General features: G+C 38.8%; 1 protein-coding gene across 4 annotated transcripts in view; it reads left to right on the plus strand.

The window, feature by feature from the left end:
* The window catches only part of MICU2 (mitochondrial calcium uptake 2), a 149,602-nt gene that overhangs the window by 82,809 nt on the left and 44,713 nt on the right, over positions 1-22,080 (plus strand). For 3 of the 4 annotated variants that reach the window (XM_049822818.1, XM_049822821.1, XM_049822820.1), the window contains exons 2-3: positions 3,341-3,488; positions 7,821-7,868. In XM_049822818.1, the coding sequence (XP_049678775.1) occupies positions 3,341-3,488; positions 7,821-7,868 (196 nt within the window). The remainder of the gene's footprint in view (positions 1-3,340; positions 3,489-7,820; positions 7,869-22,080) is intronic. The other variant, XM_049822819.1, reaches the window with a different exon arrangement.

Below are 22,080 nucleotides of genomic sequence, written 5' to 3' on the forward strand. Positions count from 1 at the left end.
TTTTTTTTTGGTTAGGTTTTGTGCAGATTGCAGAGCCATTTGGGGAAATTTCAGTCTTTATTCTCTTAACTGTCAAGGGGGTTAAAACTTACTCTGCGTTCTTGAAATAGTTTGATAGGCTTTTAATTTTACCTGTACATGTTTCTCTCCCAGACCTTCACAGAGGTCTGCCTTGTGCTCCTCCGTAAATTAAAGTGCAAAATAATAGGATATGAGATAATTGCAAACATTTTGCTTTCATGTTATACTTCTGCACTCCTGATTGTTGCAGTCTTTTTGGTTTTTTCCTTTAATATTAACATACGTGGAGTATCCTGTAGAGACTGTTACAGTAACCATACTAAAAGGTGGAGGGAAAGCAGAAATAAAGATACCTGTAATCATGAAGATGGCAGGTCAGCTTTGTAAGTGGTATAAATCGCTTGACTGCCACTGGAGTGCCATGAATTTTCAGTCGGAGGGCCACGCGCTGTTCAGAAGTAAGCAGTTAGAGGTGAGCAGCTGAGCTCTAGTGCAGCTCTAGCTGAGCTCGTGCTGGTGTGCAGAGGGGTCAGAGTGCTTTTAGCAAATGCTGAACTTCTCCTACAGTGACAGCACATCAGGAATTTTACAAAAGCTTTGTAAACAAAGTAGGAGATGGCACAGTTGATGCATTTCATCCCGTAAGGTTTGCTTATCTCATTTATGCTAGTATTTGAAGCGGCTTTCATAAGAAATTACCCATGTTCCCAAGGCTGTTTTGCAAATCAGGGATGCTAGTTTCATGAAAAGAAAGGGGCTTGATGAATCTGTAGTCACGCGTTATTGTAATTCTGATGGAAATACGTTCTTTTCCAAATACAAGACACTCTTCAGAGTTAATATGCGAACTTGTACCTATCTATTTCAGTTAAAATTGCGGATTGCTGGAATTCAGTGCTTTGATATCAGTAACAAGTTTAACTTTTGACAGAATTCAGACAAATATTAGATATATAAAATACAGCAAATTGCCTTCAGATACTTAGAAGTAGCCTTCATTCTCCTTGCATATCAGAGTATGACTTTTAATTCTAAATTATGAGTATTTGGCGTTTTTTCTTGTTGGTCCTCTCTCTCCCGCCTTCATTGAAACCTAAGGTTTGAGGGAAGCAAACATGCTACAAGGGGAAACTAAAATTGATTATAACAAGGTGCTTGTATCTTTCAGTGAAGTATTTTAACAAGTGCTTAATGCTAACGCAAAGGTGCAACGCATGGGATTAAATGGCAAGTTGCACACTTCTATTTAGAACTACAATTAAGTATAATATAATATCTGGTGGTAATAACTGTATCCAGGCTACAGCTGTAGGTTTGCCAGTTGTACTCCTTGTCTTAAGATCCCCAAATTGTACGTACATATGGTCCCCATATCCAGTTAGGGACCATGGTGGGTAGAGAAGAAGGAAACCTAATGACACAAAGCTGAAATGCTCCATCCTCTTACATCTCATTCTCCGCTGAACTGTGTTTTCACACTTTCTTCAGCGGACTGGTTACTGGCCGCACCTTGAGGTCCACCCTCCTGGAGTGCTTCACTTCGAAGGAGTTGGTTGTTACTCTCAGACCACACTGGGTCCCATTTTTTGGAGCTGCCTGTATCAATATCAGTCCTCCATCTCTTTCCTCTACCTTGTAAGCCTGACACTAGACCTAATGTTTTTTATTTTAACTTCAGAGCCCTGTCTGAGAGCTAGAAGGTATCATGCCAAAACAGCTTGTATGTTCATCGTATCAGCTAGCTCCCTTGCTGTCTTTGCCACTTCGTACCAAAGTCCTGGCATGTTGTCAGCTGGGTGGAGGAAATGTAACCGCTAGCGCCTGGTCCTGCAATTGTTTGAACTCAGCAGAGTTAGCAGTCCCCATCCTGGAGGAACAGCAAGTTAAAACTAAAGCGTCAGAAATCCGATCACAGCTTTTAAGTGGTTCAGAGAGTCCCATTCCCTTTCTGCTTGCCCAGTCCGTGGATGCGTGCACACAAACACACAAGCGCCCCATTACCTGCTACGTATTTGGCAAATATCTTTGCATCTTCCCGATTTTCCGAACGACCTCCTGTGCAACTGGGTGCCTGTTACCTTGCGTGTCACTATAACAGTGTTGAGTTCAGCAAAACCAAGCGAGGTGTTCCCACTGGTCTGCCCCTTCCTCTGTTCACGTACTCTCTGCCTGTGTCCCACAGTTCCCAACCCGAACACACTCAGCACAGCACACCCTGTTTTAACATCAACTGGTGAGACCCTCGCTGTACCGCTCCTCTGCACCAGACAGCGAGTAATGCCACGGGCACGGACCCAGCTGCAGATCCATCTTGTTATTGACTGACTTGTTTCGAGTATGTTCAAGTTGGGATCTTGGTACTCAGCCTTGGATTTTCTTGCTTTTCCTTCACTTTCTCACATCTTTGAACAGTCCTAAAATTAAGAGATGCTGCTGGTGGTAATGGTTAATGTTCAAATACATACAGTGGGTTCTGAATTTTAGAGTGTCTCGTTTTCCTGTCGTCACTTACTATCTCTGAAATCCTAAAATGTAAACGAGACTGTTTCACTGTGTCTGTGTCCTCTCTTGCTGCCAGTAAGTGCTGTTACTACTTGTCAGAGTGTCTGTCAACTTGCATGATTTCGATCATGAGTCTCTCAATATTTAAGGGGGGTGGGAAGTCAGAATATTTTTGTTTGCTTGACTTGTTGAATCTTTGGGTTTGTCAATACAATCTCTGACTCTTTTGTCTGTGTTTTCATTGCTTTCCCCATTTTTCTAACTTCTCTGAAAGATAGGCCCATACTTAAACTAGAACATCATTATTTTCCCATCTTAGGAGTTGCTCCACAACTTGATAATTAACTTCAGGAGTGGATCATTTGCACGGATGCAGAGCACCTTTCATCCTTTGCTGAGCCAGTCACTAGACTGGCAAAATACTGTGTGCTGTTTGGTTAGTTTAGTTTTTTGTTGAGTTAGCGAGCTGAATTTGACTCAGCAAGAGTCCACCAAGTAGCAGAGCTGGCAAACGAGGGGGTGCAGAAGAGCAGGGGAATGGGAAGCAATGGCCGCCTTTGGTGACAGCAAGCCATTAATTTGGCTCAGCTGTGTTGCTAAGGCATGCTCTCAATGAAGCCAAAATATACTTTGAATGCTATATAAACATGTCATTCATTAAGACCATGCCATAAAAGCTTTAATTTCTGGTAGTCTCTTGTTGTGGCTACCCACAAAATATTGAGGTTAATCAAGATCGGCTATAAGATTCTTTCTAATTACAGAGTTGGTCTACGGATACAACCATCTTTCTCCATGGATTTTTTTTCTGTTTCAGAAGGAAGATGTCATTAATGTGGAAAGGGACGAAAGACTGTCTCTTCGGAAGCATCGCTTCATGCATTTTGCATCATTGGAATATGAAGGAGAATTTTACATGACACCAAGAGATTTCTTGTTCTCAGTGATGTTTGATCAAGTTGAACGTAAGTTGTTTTCTTATCATTGTTTTTGTGAAGGAAAAGAAACTTGCAGGTCCCCTTAAGGATGTAATTTGCAAATCACTGGGTTAAGATACTTTATCTGACATAAATCATCAGAAGCCAATTTATAAATGTTGTGCATATGGATTCTCACAGGCACCACCACCCTTTACACCAGTGAAGTGAGGCTGATGATTTAGAAATCTGGTGACTTGATGATGGTATTAAGTCTTTGCATAATTTGCATGTCTGATCAGCATGTAGTTCCTCAAGTACTTACATACCACAGAAAATAGTAAGACTGTAATATAATAGCGTTCATACCATTCCTGGCCCTGTTACCAGTCTATCTGCTTCACCAGTAAGTACTCTGTGACCTTTTTTCTTAGAAGAAGCAGTGATGAGAGTGACTCGAGTGAGTGCAATGAAGCATTGAGCTCAGCTCTAGGTTTCTGGTTTTAAATCTCCTCTGGTTTATACGAAAGCTAGTTAAGAACAAATCAAAATTGTATGCATGATTTTAAAAAAATACTTTTAAAAGCATGCTTTCTGAGGAGAAGATAGGACCAGCACACAAATAGCAAGTGCATAGATTGTTGCCCTCCTTTCCTCCTGGTTTTCTGGCCTCATTAACTCTGCCTCATTCCTTCAGCTTCTTTTATCTGGCTTTGTATCATCTGTAATTTCCATGTTACAATAATTTTTTTAAATTATACCTGGTTTTTTTTCTCAAAAGACTTGGCTTTTTACAGCTTTCCCAAGAATTTTATGCTTTAGAAAGGTTAAGTTCTCCAAGTTTCAGAGAGGATTGTCACTCAGAGGACAAATACTCTGTTAGTACGTCTGCTGAGGGAAAGAGGGGGAAATCTCAACTTGTAATCGTTGTTTGCTGCAGTGTGCATACGCTGACCAGCAGACCGCGTTGTCTAGCGAAAGCCATGCATAGCCCGGGATGCTCTGCCCAGCTAGCAGCGAATGTCTGAGGGGCTTGGGGGTATTGAACAGGGAACTCAAGGTACCGTGGAAAGGCTCGAGAGACGGGGAGGAAGAAGGAGACCTGAACGCACTTCGATTCAGGCCTGTGGGAAACCTGGGGCAGAACAGAGTTGACTGAGCTGCAAGTGCTCAAAGAATAGGACAGAAAAATCTGTCATAAAAGAAGTTTTCTTGTGTCTGCCAAAAATCTATAGGTGATAAGGATACACGGGTTCACTGCTCACACACAACTTCTAATATTATACAAAGCTGGATATAAATCCTTAGGAGGACTTTATGACCTTGAGAGTCATGGAGCCTCTTAAAATAACTTTTTTTTTTTTTTAATATATGGCTAACAGAAATAGTTCTTTCCCCTTCAAAACTTAGGACATTCAGTTAAAAATGTAGAAGGGATTTTCTTTCGAGTTTTCTAGCCTGAAATGCTGAAAGACAGTGACTACTGCAATTTTCAGTTTTGAAGGTGTGGATTTCAGGCAGTTGTCTGTGAAAGAAAGGTTAGAAAAATAAGTGTTTTCCAGTCTTAGCAGTTCATACATATTAATCGGTTACTCCAACTATAATAGTACACGTGCAGATTTTTAATGAAGTGGTATACGGGTAAGATTTATTTGTAATGCAGCCAAGTTAATTTCAGTTACTTTGCTAATATGAGTAGGAAACAGCGTTAAACGGAAAAGAAAAAATAATGACAAGAAAAAACATGTGAACAAAAAAAATCTTTGCACTAATGCATACTTAGCATTTCAAATTGGGGTCAGGCTTACAACAATAGTATCATATACAATTCATAGAAAAATGTTAATACTTAAATCTAATGCTCCTAAACATTTTTTTTAGCCATCATTGGTGTGGGTTCTTTGGCCAGTAGCATAAACACAATGTTAAGCAATTATTTTAGGTTTTCTTGTAACTGCAAACAGAGGTAGCAGTTGTTAGCAGAGAAGTATGGCGTTTTAAGTAATTCAAAGGCAGTGGTTTGTTCATTGTGTTTAAAAGAGTTTCATATGAGACAAATAAACAGGCCTATCTCAAGTGTCCATTCAGATATTTTCAGAGTAGATCCAAGATGGTGAACTTCACAGCAAAGTAGCAATTATTTTTTGAAACTTTCTGCTTATATCATAAAATTAATTCCCTTTCACCCTGAACAGTGGCTTTCAGGGTGATACTGCGTACAAGTGGCGAGTCTTATAATGCTGAACTTAAAGCTGTAATGATTTGATTATTCTCTACCTATTTTTAATTAATCACTAATAAAAAAAAAACCAAAACCAACTCTTGGAAGAATTTGAAGCACCCGGGCAGTAACCATTCATCTTCATAAGTATTTGCTTGGAGTTTGCCAACTGGTTGCTGTGTATAATAATATGAAAGTCTTAAGGCTGTTCTAAAGTTTTGTTTCTGCTGTCTTTTTTTACAGATAATAGGCAGGAACATATGACAAGGCTCACAAGCAATTTAGCTGTGTACACCAAGAAATATTGCTGAGGTTGATCACAACATTCTGTTGCTTTGTTCCTATTCAGAGATAAACACTCCCAAGGGGAAAAAAGGCAAGCAAAAAGAGGGGATGAGAAGCAGTTATGGGCTGGGAATAGGGGTCCTTGTCCAACAGCCTTGGGGTTTTTTGCTCACTGGTGATTGCCATTGGAGAAGTACTTTGAAATCTCATGTTAGTTTTTAGGCATAATTAAATTTAGAAGAAAGTAAATGTGGTGTTGTGTAAACCAGATGAATTGTTGGTGCTAGATCAAAAGTGCTGACGTTAGAAAATACCAAAATATTTTAGCTATGTCCAGATTGTCAAGTGCATTCCTGTACACAGTTGGGTGGAATTTACTACTGAAGCAAAAATCTTAGGTGTGCCCTTTGACAAGGTTGCAAAACATGCAATAAATTCTGATTTATTATAGAACACTTTCCCAGATAAGAAAACACATGAACTGTAGTGCAAATATATCAACTGTCATCCAACCCAAGTGATCTTGAACCCTGCTTGATAGACCTTAGTTCACTAGTTCTGCTCATTTGTTTCCTGGTGCATGGGTTTCCCTATTACTCATTTTCTTTAAGGTAGGCCAAAAATTGTGAAATCTTGGCATTCCTCTTGATTAAATCACACCTGCAAAGTTATTTACTGTCAGGGTGATAATGAAGAAAAATATTTACAGTCCTGCCATCTAAGGAGAATGAGCTGATAACAAATGCAGAGTTTCCTGACAGATTACTTTGTTCTGCATATTGACAAAGCAAAAAGCTCTATGAAGGAAGAAAGGCACCGTCCAAAAAAAATTTGCTTGGTTTTAGATGCAGTGTTTCACACTGGATTATCTTTGTAAATATTTGCCTAATTCTATTACCGTTAGTTATTTTATGGAAGGAAGCAGCCACCTCTGTAAACAGTGGCAAACAGTAAATGAGACGTGGTAGTGTGGCACAGCATGTGTGCTGGTACAAAACACCTATGACAGTGTTTTGTACCTGTTAATGCAGTGCATACTAAATGGCCATTGAGATTTTGGGATTCGTGGCTGTATGCCATGTAATCTCCTGTTAAAACAGTGTTACCACAGGGATTTGTGGCAAACCATTGCAAAACCAACCAAGTTCTTCTGGGTAATCTGTGGGATGTTCATGTAAACAGTTGTATCTGACGCAATGATAGTTTAGCGAGAAAGTGTTTTCTGTTACTCTTCTTATCATGATGTAAAGACTCCTCAATGTCTCAGAATACCTAATAAGAATAATATGAACTTGCTGTGTTGTATCAGAAATTCTAAGATTTTTTTCTAAAATTTTAAGATAATGGGTATAAGAAAGATAAAGCTCAGCTCACTTAGACTGAATTTTCATTACAATGCAGGAGTGTTTTTAAAAGACCCTTCCAGCTTCATGTAGAATCTGTGTTTTAAACAGTTGTGTCTACTTAGGCTCATATTCCAGGTTATACAGCTAATATGGTGTTAGAGCTTCTCCATGGAAATATCATCTCTGGTGTGCTATTGTTGTAGAACATATAAGAAAATCTGTATTAAATTTTAAAAAGAACTACAGATAGAAGAATCCTTCAGTAAAGGAATATTTTGCAGTACATTAAATCTGGACTGTGTTTATGTTCATTTTTCTGGAGAAGATTATTCTATTCCAGAAATACCTTCCTCTTTCAAGTAGAATACAAATGTTCAACTTAGCTTGTCTGATAACATTTGATACCTGGTAAATAAAGTTCTTGATCCTTCTGTATATACGCAGTCCAGATTTAATGCATCACAGCATCTTCACATCCTGAACCATTCCTTTACCTGCGGTAAAACAGATTTTCCTGTGTTCTTATAGCACCAGGGTGCCAGAGGCAGTATTTCCACGGCAGAGTTCTGTCTGTCGGTGAGTATTGATGTGTTGTAAGTTTGCTGGGAGAAGTTGTTTGAGTTGGTTAAGCTTTCTGTGAAAACATCGTTGGCGCAAGGTTGTGGTATGTTTGCAGGTTTGATGCGAAGTATGGCTTTATGTTGTCACAGCATCGGCATGGTTATGACTGTGAATAAATCTGAGGAAAGGATACAGTGCAAGGCTGCAACGGCTAGAAAATTGGGTTCTCCATTGCCTTTAGTGGAGATCAGTGCTGGTGCTGTTGGTGGGGTTTGGAGAGCCAAGAGGGACCAGCCAATAGATGGGTACTTCAGAACGAGCTAAGTCCGTCTTTTTGTTTCTGGATCTCAAGAGTTTTTGCCTCTAGTGGGAGTTCAGATGCCTATACTTAAGAGTCTTCATTTTGACCTGAATTTCATACACGGTAACTAATCAGACTGGTAAAAGTCATGCATGAGCGTCAGACCTAGAACCTAGGATTCATAAGATTTAAGCTTGTGTAAGTGGTGAAGCTCCATATGGGACATGAGGATTGAAATGTTATATGGGGAGCCATTGGCAGAGCTGGGAACTGAATTCAATCCTCCTGAATTTCTAATGTGTTAACAAAGAGATCATTTTCTCTTTGTCTCTGCATTTAGTATTTTTTAACACTGTTACGTTGTTGTTGCTCAAATACTCCAAACACAGTAGAGAACTCTGCAGGCTGGGACATGCAGGGCAGAGATGACCCGTTGCTCAGTGCTAGATGGAAGGTAAACCAAAGCAAAGGTGAAGAAGCAATATGATGGTTTAAGGTCATTATATGAATCTCTTCTGAGTTTTAGAAAAATGAAACAAAATCAGCCATTTCAGCCAAAGCTTCTTAGTCATTGTTGTTTACTCATTTCTTAAAGTGGGGTTATGAGTGAAGGAAAGTAATGTTCCCGTTGAGGGGTCTGTACACATAAGCAAAGATAAGCAGATTGCTGAAAATTTCTGCTTCTGTAACCAGCCCATACTGTGAATTTTTCATTTTCAGCTATCCTTCATCACCCAAACACCATCAGGAAATCCTACCACAACCCTGAGAAAGTCTTTCAAGTAACATATTCTATACATTTGGCCTTTTACTTTCTCTTAAGTGTCCAAATACAACATTAGAATTGATGTTGTGGATAAAATATTAGATCGTTGTGGATAAAATGTTGTACCTCAGCCAATTGTTGGTAAATAGATAAGCTAATTAAGATTTCTTTTCTTCTTTTCTCCTCAGCAATAGTTTCTTAAAACTGTTAACTTAGTTACATAGGCTGTCTGATGCAACACTGATGATCTTCATGGGATTGGTTTATCTAAAAAATAATCTGAAGGGAAATAGGTCTTTATCTAGAAACAGCAGAAATACTGCAGAAATTCTTACAATCTTGATAATGTGTATTTACGTCTGGACATAAGCTTTGTTGTGAAATTAAAATAAAGACTAATGCATTTTCATAGCAGTTGCATCACGAGGTACTACGTAACAGAATCAGAGATGGGATTCTTGAGGGGAAATGGGGTCTTCCACCCCACAGCAATCAAATCTGGTCTGTTGGCCACGCTGCTTTTTTGGTGTATTAACCGCTGGCCACTGCACTGGCTTATTTGTTTGCTTTTGTTTTTCAGAAAAACTTGTTAGGTTGAGAGTCCAAAAAGTAGATGCAAGAGGTGCTGTGATTAGAGCAGTGGTGTTTGGAGGAAAGGGAACCATGGACACTTAAGAAGAAGCAGGTTTTAGCATATCATTGCACAGGGACAAGGTGTCCTTTTTTTCTCCCTGTTCCATTTCCATGCCTTGAACCATGCATGTTATGAGACAGTGCTGAAGGTCCCTGGGATACATACCTTGTAAGGTCAAATAGGAAAATATATTTTTGATCCTTAAAATTGTGCTGACGTTGTATTAATTACATTTGTATTTTTGTGGTTATGTCTGCATGAAATGACAGGAAGGTTATAGTAAGCTCATGGCTTTGTTGTGATTAATTCTTATTTTTCCCTTTGTGGCATCGCTGACTAGCTGGAGAATGACGCAGAAGCAGAGTTCTTGTCTCAATTGACTGCACTGCTTACTGATTAGGTGTCCTGGTTTCAGCTGGGATAGAGTTAATTTTCTTTCTAGTAGCTGGTATAGTGTTATGTTTTGGATTTAGTATGAGAATAATGTTGATAACACACTGATGTTTTTAGTTGTTGCTAAAAACTTTGGCAAGATGTTATGTTTTGAAAATACATTACTAGCTATTTAGCTTTCTGAAAAACAATTGTTAATGAGAAGATATATTGCAACTTCTCAATGAATGAAAGCAATTTTTTAAAACTCAGCACAAAAATAGTACCAATAATAAAACTGGTCAGGCTTCAACAGAGTTGTGAGCAAGAGGCAAGTGGTCTCAGCACACATCTTGAAGGATTTAGTTATTTAAAGTGTGAAAGTTATTGGTTATTTAATGGCATCTGAATGGAAAACAGATTCCTTGAAACGTATGAAAATATATTGTGCGCATACAGAATACTTGTAGTACAAGTAATGGAAAGATCTGGTTATTAATAACAGGAGTCTGCTTGTTGTATAAACATCGGCTGCCTTAGAATTTCAGAAGTCTTGCAACAGTTTCTGCTTTAGTCAAGTATTCCAGTTTTGTGACATACTACCATGATATTTAAAATACTTAACAGAGGAGTCACTTTTTTTTATACATATGAGCAAATTTCAAGAACTCATACAATCATTCTTGGTCTCTGAATATTGTTCCTATTTGTAAAGATTTTTTATTTTTGTAGAACACCACACACTATTTCAACTACATTTATAACATACTGTCGGCATACCACAGAAAATATTTCTGGGATTTTTTCTGTCAAGGGTTCTGAACACTTCTTGACAGATCACTTCAGTATTTTTTTTTTTTAATAAATTCAGTGGAACTTAATCAGTTCTGAAACATCCTGCTTAACTGACAATTAAGTCTTCACAGATGTAGCGTGAAAATCAGACTCAATGAATTTTTATCACTCTTAAATGTATTTTAATTTCTTGCAACATATGTCCTTAACACAGACAGGTATTGGTTTGTACCTAAGAAGTACAATCTGTTTTTAAAATTCCTTGGATTGCATTCAGATATTTAGAACCGATGGGGATCTGGCGGACCCTCGGTGGGATGATATCAAGTGCCAGGAGTGCAGGTCAGGCTCCTGCCAAAATCTAGCATGCATTCTAGCCTCACACATTCAGTTGTTTGTAACTCTCTCAGTGCTGATGGTTCTGTGCTTTTTCCTTAGGCCAACGCTGAATTTTTATTATATTAGTCATACGATTTCTCCTTTTTTGAAAAAGTAATCTTGATAGAGACTGATTTTTTTTTTTTTTTTCCCCCTGCACATTTTCATAAGGAATGTTACATTAGGGTGGTTTTTTTAAATATCTAAGGTAGAACCATCGTGTACCGATCACTTTCCTTCTAGACAGTAATAGCAGGCAAGGTGTGCAGCCTGCTTTGGTAGGTGAGAGGAGCTGTCCTTACTTGCCAAATGGCTGTGGCCTCCAGGGAGACCTTTGAGAAGTTCTACTGCTCTCTGTTTGGAGAACACTGGCGTTGTTTTCCTAAGAGAGGAACTGCCTGGGTTATGCTCTCCTTTTTTACTCCCTGCCCCTGCACCTGCAGTGGGTTATAGCACAGATTGTGCTCAGTAGCCTTTCTCATCTACTGTGAAACAAAAGCAAATACCGAGCTCAAAGACTTTTTTCCATGTGTAAAACACACAGGTTTCTCTTGTTAGAGCCACCTGCTTATGTGGCAGTGCCCTGTCTTGGGCTTACCAGCTTCGTTACTGCAGAGGAGAATACAGCCGAGAGCCAACTCTTAGTAATCGAATCCATCTGCCAACGTTGTCCAGTCCATCAGAGAGCTCTGGTCCTCACGCCACCATCCAGAATACTGCTGAGCACCTTGTCGTTCTGCTGGCTGCGTCTTTAGTTCTCTTTCCTCCCAGACCTGGAAAAGGCTTGTGCACCTGAAAGCATAATGATTTTTCAGCCATAGCTAACGGAAGATACCACATTTTCCAGCAAATCCTGCCTTGGTTCTTACCAGGTGGAAGGTAATTCAGCATCATTGCTTGGTCCAAATGCATCCTAATTGGCCGTTCTTGTTTCTTCTGGTTAGCTTATCAGTATATAGCAAATGCCAATATCCTGAGACTTTTTTTGACCAAGAGCTGCGGTCCTACCTGGCTTAATAAAGATAAAAAAATGGGCTCCTTGTATGGGATTTGAACATAGAACATGGCCAAGCCAGCTGCCGTTTGACTTTATCCAGACTATTTCAGTTGTCTTTCAGAAGAGCTGGCGTTTGAAGTCTTTGGTATGATTTAGCTTGTTTTCCCAAGTGCTAGCCTTCTTTTCAAGCCTTGAATTTGCGTCCTTTGTGCCAATACCTCTGATACTGCTGGAACTACTGGGACAGTGGAGTCTTGCTGCTCCATTGGTATTGGCAAGTGCTAAGTAAGTCACGTATCCCACCAGAGAAACTGCCAGTTCCAGAAAACAGACAATTTTTGTCTTTTTTGTTCCTGCGCAAATGTTTTTTCGTTTTGGTTTTCCTGGGGAAGAGTGAGGTGTGTCTGTTCTTAACTGTGGACTGGATCCAAACAGTTGTGGGCCTGACAGAGCAGATTCTTATAATAGAGAATACTAAAATTAGTCATTTTGTCTCATGTGGATGGACATCTGCTTTTCCATTGGGACTGTATTTATTTACTGTGTCTGACAACTTCTGAACAGTCACCCACACCCTGACATAGCAATTATTTCTTCTCCATGGATTTTTTGGTGATAGAAAATGTGAGAGCTCACTTCTGGTTTGCTGTCACTTTCTTGGGAGAAAATAGAAAATCTAATTTTCAAAAATTTCCTCTGCTTTTCTGGCTTTGTTCGAATTGGCAAAAGAGAACAACTATTTAGCAGAAAAGAGCAATGTTTTTTTTCTGATGTGAATGGTGGTAAAGTCAGTCTCTGCTGTTGAAAAAGTAAGAGGGGCTTTTAAACCAGTATGGTCAATTTAGAAGTACAGTGGGCAACATAAAATTACTTTACTCTTTCACTAAAATCAAGCCATCTATTGTTTGCTTTTCGTTTGCACCCACTTTGAGAATTGTAAAAACCCTACTTAAAATTTTATTCAAATTTCAATTCAATCTCTTTCCTCTACAGCTAAAATGAATGCTTATTTCAGGAGGATGGGCCCTATTCTTTATGTCCAGTACTGCTTTAAGGAGGAAAAAGGATATCTGCTTAGTTGTACCAGTGTAAGAACACGTGTATTTTTTACCACAGCTCACCTAAGTTAACATGTAATATCTTGTAATGTGTTTTTAAGAATTTGTATTCTCTATTAGTGTGATACATAATGGCTTAGCATTTGTTTTTAGCATTTCATGGCTAAGTATGTCAAAATTTATCATATATATTATAAAAGTAAGCTCCTATTTTAGTAGTTTTAAAACTTAAAATATAGACCTTTTATAAATTTTTCATGCTCAGTTTAAAATCATTTGTAACCACTGCTTATGTTGGAAAACAGTGACACAGCATCTCCTTTGTTGCTTGAAAACTCTTCTGATATCCCACCTAAAATTAATCACTGTCTGTTTAAACCCACTTGCACTTATGCTAACACTTCCCATTACCTAAAATAGGGGTTTTTTTCCTTTTGAATCTTAGCCCCGTGATGCATTATAGATAATTATATTACCAGTCAGCACTGGTCTTAGGCAAACCCAAGCTTATTTTTATCTCCTCTAGCTGGGTGAGGCCATCCGTTCCATGGCTTTGTGTAGGTAGCTTTATTCCGTGCTTTTCTGAATTTGATTTCTTTTTATAAAGCCAGCTTCATTCGCTGGCTCACAGCACAATCTGCTAGCAATCACTGTGGCTTAAGAGATGGAGCAAAGGTTGAAGTCAGGAACTTTTTAAGTTAATACTGTTACTGAAATATCTGAATTGTCAAACTGCAGCTTCAGTCAAGGAGAAAAGTGGTACAAAGCAATACTCACTAGAGCAAAACACTTAAACTCATTTAGCCTGTGCTTTACTCACAGTTGGTACGTGCAGAAGAGCTTCCAGAACCATAGGTGCATTGGTCCTCATTTGTAGCTCTATGTGTCTGCTAGACTGAGGGTAGTACAGTAAAGCAAGTTATTTTCTGTGTTCTTAGGTGAAGAAAGTTGTAAAGTAGTCACGGAATCGTGATTAAGACGAAGAGCGAGCTGGCAAAGAACATCCTTTTAGGATGTTAAGGGCTTGATGCCCCCAGGTCATGTACACCTTTGCAGAGGAACAGGAAAAATTGTTCATTTTTTCAGTCCAAAATTGCTCTTGGAGGAGCAGTTAGTTTTGTGAGAGAAGCTGGGTATGGCAGAAAGGAGACAATGCAAGGATAGAGGCAGTGGACAGAGAAGCCCTGTATACTGAAAGCTGCTACAAGTTAAATGAGAAGGTGTTAGTGGGAATTTTGAGTAAAGTGTATTTATGCTTTTAGATTTGTCTCCTCCATTATCTTTGCTGAAGAAATATTTCTGTTCTATTTCTGTTTTGACAGACCTAATACCGTGATTCCTCTCATGCTTAATAAGATCAGAATTCTTTAGAAAATTTGAATATAAAATTAAATCCAGGGTAAAGCCAAATGTTTTTTTTTAGGATTTCCTTCATCAGATGATTTGAATTCAGGGGAGAAAGCTTTTTTTCCTGGGGAAATAAGACAATTCTAGAAAACAATAACTTCATTTTTTTGAAAGAGACTGTTGGTTGTCTTTGTCTAGATTTTTTTTTTTCTTTCTGCCAACCTTTTTGCTTTAGAATGTGAGGAGTTTGAAGTCACAGGGTCAAGAGACAGCTTATCTTTGCTTCTCTTACTCAGTCTCCAAAGTTCACCCCTTAGAGCGGAGGAGGTGTTCTAACTGGTGCACGAGACTTTCTTTTCTACTAACAGGGAAGGCTGGTGGACATCGTGTCAGTAATTTATTATTAAATTTACTATTGGCAGCATATTTTTTTTTCGAACTTGCAAATTAACCAGACTGTTCGGGCCACTGCAATAAGGCATGATTAACATCTGTTTTTAAGCCCTTCTGTGAGTTCTCATTACTTGAGTTCTCTCTGATCTTTTAGGGGAGTTCTCAGACTTTTCACGATCCTGCTCCTCTCTCTGTTACCACCTTATCTTTGGAATAAACACAGTGTTTCAAATTCAGTTTATATAACTTTCTTCATTCTGGTACTCTCAAAAACTAGCCAAAACTGTATTGCTCCAGTAGTCTTTTTGTGTGGCAAAAATAGGATAAACCTTTCTTAGCTTAAAATACAGGAGCATTCTGTTATCACTTTTACATACCCTTGGAGCCCCTGCTGTAGGAAAACTTCCCAAACATCTGTTAATTGCTATGTGACAGATGTTAATGATGTATAAACAAGTCAGACTCAGCAGGGGCTGTTACTGGTTTGCTCAGAGTTTCTGTATGTGCTAATAACAGAATGAGCTAATCTTAGAAGTAGAAAGAAACTCCTGGCTAATTTAAAGGTAAAAGCGAGAATGACGTGGACCATCAACTGAAGGAAAGCAAGTCAGCTACTGAAAGGAACTCCGATTAAGCATGAGAAGGAAGAAAGAAAGAAAAGCTAGAGATTGCAATAATGCCTGAACCTGGAGGGTTATGGAAATAATGAAGTAGGGCTGTGCAGGATCACTAAAATGCCCAAAGCAGTAGGCAGAGTCTTCTGTAGGAAAATTCCCAAACATGGTCATTAGAATGTCCTTATCTTCTCACGGTGGCAATTGGAAAAAGTAATGTCATCACTGGGGTCATCTGCATTAAAATGGCCTTCCTAAAATTTTCGCGTAAGGTTGCACTTCAGAGCTTTATAAAAGGGAAAAGGTTCCTTTTGGTAATTCTGACATGACAGGATCAGCTTAATTCAGCTTTGAATAGCAATTCCCTTTATCACTAGTCACCCTTGTAATCTCCAGGAATCTAAACTATCTGAAGTGCTACAGTACTGCACCTATGCCAAAGGTCTGTTCCCCTAAAATAGCACTTTTATTCTTTTTTTTTTTTTCCTTATGCCGATTCACTAATCACTAATGGGAATTAGTGGCAGTTATTACAATTCTGCTGAAAAAGAAAGTGATGCATTAGGTTCTACTCGAATAGACATCCAGTAATTCAGTTCATCCTTTTAATAAAACTGCAAAATGGATATGTTTCTTTGGTGCGTGTTTATTCACCCTTTTCTTTCAATGGATGACGTCAGGAGAGTTTTTGAGGATGAGGAACAGACAGATAATATCACTAATTGCGAAAATACAAGTATCTTGAGTAGAACCATAGAATAAGTGGATCCAAATCAATATTGTGTACTTTCTTCTGTTTAAATTTGTCATACATTTTATAAGTTCCACTTACCCACATTCAACCCAGGTAGTAATTAATTTGGTAAAGCATTTCCAAATTTCTAGTAAAGAGGGTGATTTCATCCCTTTTTGTCCTCTTATACAAGTGTATTTGTTGTTTCTTCAAGAAAAGTCTCCTGCAACGGAGAGGTGAAGAGGAGCTAGAGCTGTTACTAGCCCAGGTCACGCCATGCAGTAACTGAACACCATCTAGTGGGTGTTCACTTAATCCTTTCATTCCTAAGCAGAATTTATATTGGTTATATTTTACAAATTAACTGTTCTGTAAAGTCAATAGCAATGCCCTAAGACATCAAGTCACTGTAAATTGCATGTTCATGAATGGGGCTTATGTTCTGGAAGATAAGCATAATAAGGTTCTGTATTTTGGGGGTATTTACCACGCTCTGGACAGCAAGGCAAAACGTCCCAGGCCTTGAGCTTAAACACAGAGCTCTCATTAATGAAATTAGCAACATAGAATTGTTTCCTTTCAATAAAATGCCCAAATTCACTGCTAAATCCACTACTTAGTGCTCTCATGTCTTGACATATAAGGCAAAAATGCTGTCTCTTCCTTCATATGTCATCGGTAAGAACTGAAGCCAGGATACAGTCTTCAACTCCATAAGAACGTTGTTGCCTTTAGGATTCTTCCCCCCTTGCTTTTTTAAAACTCCATATGAAACCTATCAACTACTGCTTGTATTTGGTGTTAGTGTGGGTTACAAAAGTACCTAAACTGCTGTTTTCCTGTTGTGAAGTTGGTCAGGTGACTATTAAATTAGAGAGAAGTCTTGTATTCATAACCCTTCTAGAAACAAACGTCTGCAAGCATATTCAAAACCCAACTGGACACGGTCTTGGGCAACTTGCCCTGACTGACCCTGCTTTGAGCTTTTTCCATTTGTCACTGAGAAGATAAGGACATTCTAAGCTATCTCCAGAGCTCCCTTCCAACTTCAGCTATTCTGTGAATGAGGCAATTTCCCTTAACCACAGGGGAGCCCCACTTCATGGGTCTCCCCACCAGCTTCTCTGAAACTCCTGAGACCATCTTTCCCAATCACCAAAAAGGTGCTGTTTGTGCTGTATTCCCTAGAATTGTTACTACTGGGAAAGAAATAAGAACAATAAAATGTTGGGAAGGGTGTGTTTAGTCTGTGGAGGATATAGGGCAGCCCTAAAGGAGTCAAACTGTAGACATTTGATGGAGGGACAAGGCACTAGGAGAACGAAACAGGAACAACAATTACCACCATCATTAGAATAGTACAGCAATAGAAATCAGGCATCCTGATGATGAGATTTCCAGATCTCACAACAGCAGTGCAGAAGGATATCAGCCATCTCTCTCTCTCTCTCTCTTTTTTTCCTTCTTCCAAAGGTTTGACTAAGGGTTGCTGGGACATGATGAACAAAAGTTTCCCAAACTGATACTTCTAGCAAAATTCTGTTGTACTTTTCCAATCAGCTGTCACCTCTTGGAACATATTTTTGCAATATTTCTAAGAACTTTTACTGCATGTTGCTGTAGTGGAAGTAAATTAATCTTTAAAAGAAAAATACTGTTTTAACAGAAAAAGAAAGCATTAATGATGGTGTAAATAATTTTGATATGTGATAGGGTGAAACAGGGAAAAAGTGAGCTACTATATAAACTGGATCTAAATAGCTTTTTATATTTACAGGACTCTTGAGAACACACTCAATTTATGAGAAATGTCAGTGCTCCCGGTTACTTACCCACTGCAGTAATTTAAATTGGCTTGATGCACTAATATGTCAGCTATTTACTGCTTGGACACAAGTGCTATAAATGCCCTACATCTGAACAGAATTATGGTAACAGTGCTGCATTTTTCATGCTGACGCCATGAATAACTTCAATTTTTTCACAAAATATTTCCAGTTTTAATTTTTAAATTATATCAAGTTACTGCATTTTATTTTTTTCTTTTCCTCTAGGAATCAGCAATATCAACAGTACCCTGAAGTTTTTACTTGGATGAGTATGATTAAGAAAAAGCAAACTATTTCATAAAAAAAAAAAGCAGTTGAATTAAAGTCACTATTGTCTTTTGAACTCCAAACTACAGTTTAGTATTAATACTATGTTTCAAACGTGCGAACATGTATTTGTGTGCACATAAACTGATGAGATAATGCATAAAGCAGAAGTCTGTTGGGAGCAATAGGACAAAGTAGGTGACCCACATGGTCATTTCTGGCCTCATTATCTGTAATTCTTGCATGTTGGAATGTTCGTTACGTATCAAAGTGTGATAAATAAACCATACAGTTACTTAATATAATTTGACACAGTTTGATATGATTTACAGTTCCTGCTTAGGGGATAAATTGCACTAAAGCAAGAAGGTGAAAAAGATAGTCCTCTCTGACACATGCCCTCTTTTTCCTTATTCCAGGGTTAGTAAAGTAGCTTTATGCTAGTAACAAATTCCCACACAAAGGATTCATTTTTCACCTGGCACCTCAGTTATGTTTGCCAGCAAGTGAATCCAATTTGTAATAATTAATATTCTTGTGCTTAGTCTTTAACTGTATTATATTTTTTTACGTTTTGTAAGATGCATGTGAAAAATAACAGTTTGTCACGGTATGGAAGATCTCCAGATATACGAAAGAATACAAATTGTAAAGGAATTGGCTGAATGAGATATGAAAGGGATAGTTGCTACAGTGGTGATGGTGGCTTTATCTTAAGCATATAAGCTTAAATCAAGTCTTACACAGTGAGGTGGTGCTGTTAAGGTCTTGACCTTTTCTTCCTTCATTTTGATTGTGGGATGATTAATTTGCACACATTTTCGTTCTGAATCCAGATTAATCTCTGCTTATGATTAAGATGCAATTTGCTCAAGTTGTGCATGCAGTTAGATTTTTAACTGTGTCATTTCATTGTAGTTGTTCTTACCCTACTTTATTTGTTCTTCTAATTTTTGTTATACTTACCTTCTTCAGCCGTAAAGTAGATTACAGAGCCCTTAGGCCAGGATTCCCAACTTCTAACACTGCCTAGCAGAGGAACAAAGTTAAACCTCTAGTGCTACGAGGCTATCATAATAGTTTATCTTCATCTGTTGTTAGTACCTTAACCTAGCAAGTGCTCCGGCACCACAGTATTTGAAAAACTAGTCTTTGTTAGCAATAGGCAATGACAACATAAAGCATAGCAATGCTTCAGGAATCATCTCTTCTTTATTTTAGAGTAGGATCAAAGTTCATTAATTGAACTTTTGAATTGAGTCTTGGAGGCTTAGTCTAGCTTATGCTGTTTTCTTTGCTAACTGAGACTGACTACCATCTCCAGCCTAATACTAGGAATTTTTCGTGAGTTGAGGCTCTACCTGCCTGTTCTTTATGGAAGGCCCATGGTTTTGTGGAGATTCAGGAGATGCCATCCATCCCAAAAGTCTGAGCTGCATAATGTTCTTTGTAGGTTAGCAAAAGTCATTCTCCACCCTTCTGGTCTCAGAAATGTATGCAGCTGCATACAGCTCCTTCCAGGTAATCTTAATTGTCCTTTATATTATTTTATTGCTCCAATTATGCACTCTGCCTCTTAAACTGTAGTACACTTTGCCCTTGTATCTGATTAAGTTCTTAATAAAACAGAGAATACATGCCCTTAGCACTGCTAACATTGGGCTGATAGATAGGAGGTTGGAAAAAACAGATTACAGATATAACAAATACAAAAAGCAGTCATGGTGTGAGTTATCTGGTTATGTGCAGAAGGATTCATCTATTCAATTTAGATATATAAAAGCTGAATGTCAGGTCAGAGTGAGTAATCGTAGCATCTCTTTAAAGTTAATGGAAGGAAACAGGTAAGTCCAAGGCCTGTATTAGACACGTATCTCAACCTGGACTAAATTGCTCTTTTGCTGTGACTGTTTCTCTCCCTTGACTATAAATGGAGCCTGGGGTCATTAGTCAGGATGAGGTTTGTAGGCAGAGATAGTATCTTTTATTAGACCAGCTGCTGTGAGTTGGAAAAATTAGACAAGCTTTTGGGCATACGAGCTCTTCTTCAGAGCTGAAATAGGAGCAGCAGATTTCAAAGTTAATTATAAACCCTTTTCTACGTATGTCCTTACACGATCATAGTTACAGCAAAGCACCATAGAGATCACTAACTCAGATTTAGGCATCTAATTTTTAGACATCTAAATGAAGCCAGAGGAACTGAGCATGACGTGCTTATTTGGGAGTCTGAGGACTTATATTTCACATGACACATTTTTCCTCTGGATGCTGCCTCCAGTCCTGAGCTCAGCACCAGGCCAGCGCGCTGGCAGCCTCTTCTGCCGGGGAGATGCTCATCTGCAATTGCGCTCTCTGCTTGGCTCCTTGCTGCTTGCGTGTTACATGTGAAATCTTAACGCGCATCACATGTTCTTTTTGCAGCCAAGGACTGCTGTTACACGCCTGTTAGACTTTTCTGGTGTTTTGGAAGAAGTAACTTTCTGTATGCCATGTATCATTGCAGTGCAAGTCTTGTGGTAAGCTTGGAAGTTTGAAGCTCTTCTCAGCTTTTCCTCTCTGCAGTTTGGATATGTTATTAGAAAGAGAGCAGGTCTGGGAGCAAGTCGCTTTCCCTGGATGATACCTCAGGAGAGGTTGTTCCTCTGTTCTCCCTGCCCATCGCCACAGGCTCCTGCTACAGAACCAGCGAGGACTGAGCTGCTCGCCTGCTCTGTAACGAGCACCACAAAATCTGCTTTTATTCTGATGCCTTTGGTTGTTTTGGAACTCCTGGCACTGCTGGTGACTCGGTGCCACGGTCTCTTTAACAGGTTTTGAAAACTGGCTTATCTTAATTTTTCAGTCTGTTTCAGTTTCCTAAAAGACTGTGTCATTCTTTGATGTTTTCTCCCTGCATCAGCATCCCACCCTTTTTACCCCGGGCTGCCTTACTCACAGAGAAGCCTTCTGGTATTGACTGGCTCTGATGCAACTGCTCTTCTGAAATGGAGATTTGCCAGCGCTGGCCTCTGCCCAGCACTGTATATTTCTCGTTTCCTCAGAGGAACGACTGCTCTAAATAAAGACAGACAGATGCAAAGCTTGTTTTGTAAAGCATATCAGAAGCTTCTGTTATTGCAAATTGCCTTTTCCACTGGGCATACTTGGATTTTAATTCAGGTGGTTCAATTCACATGATTGAAATTACTTTTATCAATTATCTTTCAATGGAGCAATGCACTAGTTCAGTAAAAGCTTTCTAGCTGAAGTGGATTCTTAATTCATTTAAATAGCACGCTCATTTATTATTCAGGTATTGGTTTGCCAGGAGCTATCATAGGAATCTGACCACTTGGTTTGTCATGCTTTCAAAAAGCTTTAATTTTTTTTGCTATCCTTGATTATCTCCAATATCACCAATATTTCAAAAGGAGGCCTTGAACAAATTACTGGCTTGAATTTTTGCCCTTTACAGTATTGGTTTCATTAGCAGTAAGTACTTCATAAATGCATGGAAGAGCTTTAAAGAGCTGAGACTGTAAATAAAGCAGGTAAACAAAGGACACCTTGTTGAGATAAGGTAGTTGTCCAGTGTCATAAAAAATACCTGAGAGAGAGCTGGGAATGAAATACAAGCTGTAGAATTTCAATGATCTTATGTTTTAGGCTGATTTAAACAAAAATTTAACAGGATCTCCCCAAGGAAAACAACATACACAATTCTTACCTAACCCAGCTCACCAGGGCGTAGAGGCAGGGTT

This window comes from Accipiter gentilis, chromosome 19 (genome assembly GCF_929443795.1).
Source record: "Accipiter gentilis chromosome 19, bAccGen1.1, whole genome shotgun sequence".
NCBI lineage: Eukaryota > Metazoa > Chordata > Aves > Accipitriformes > Accipitridae > Astur > Astur gentilis.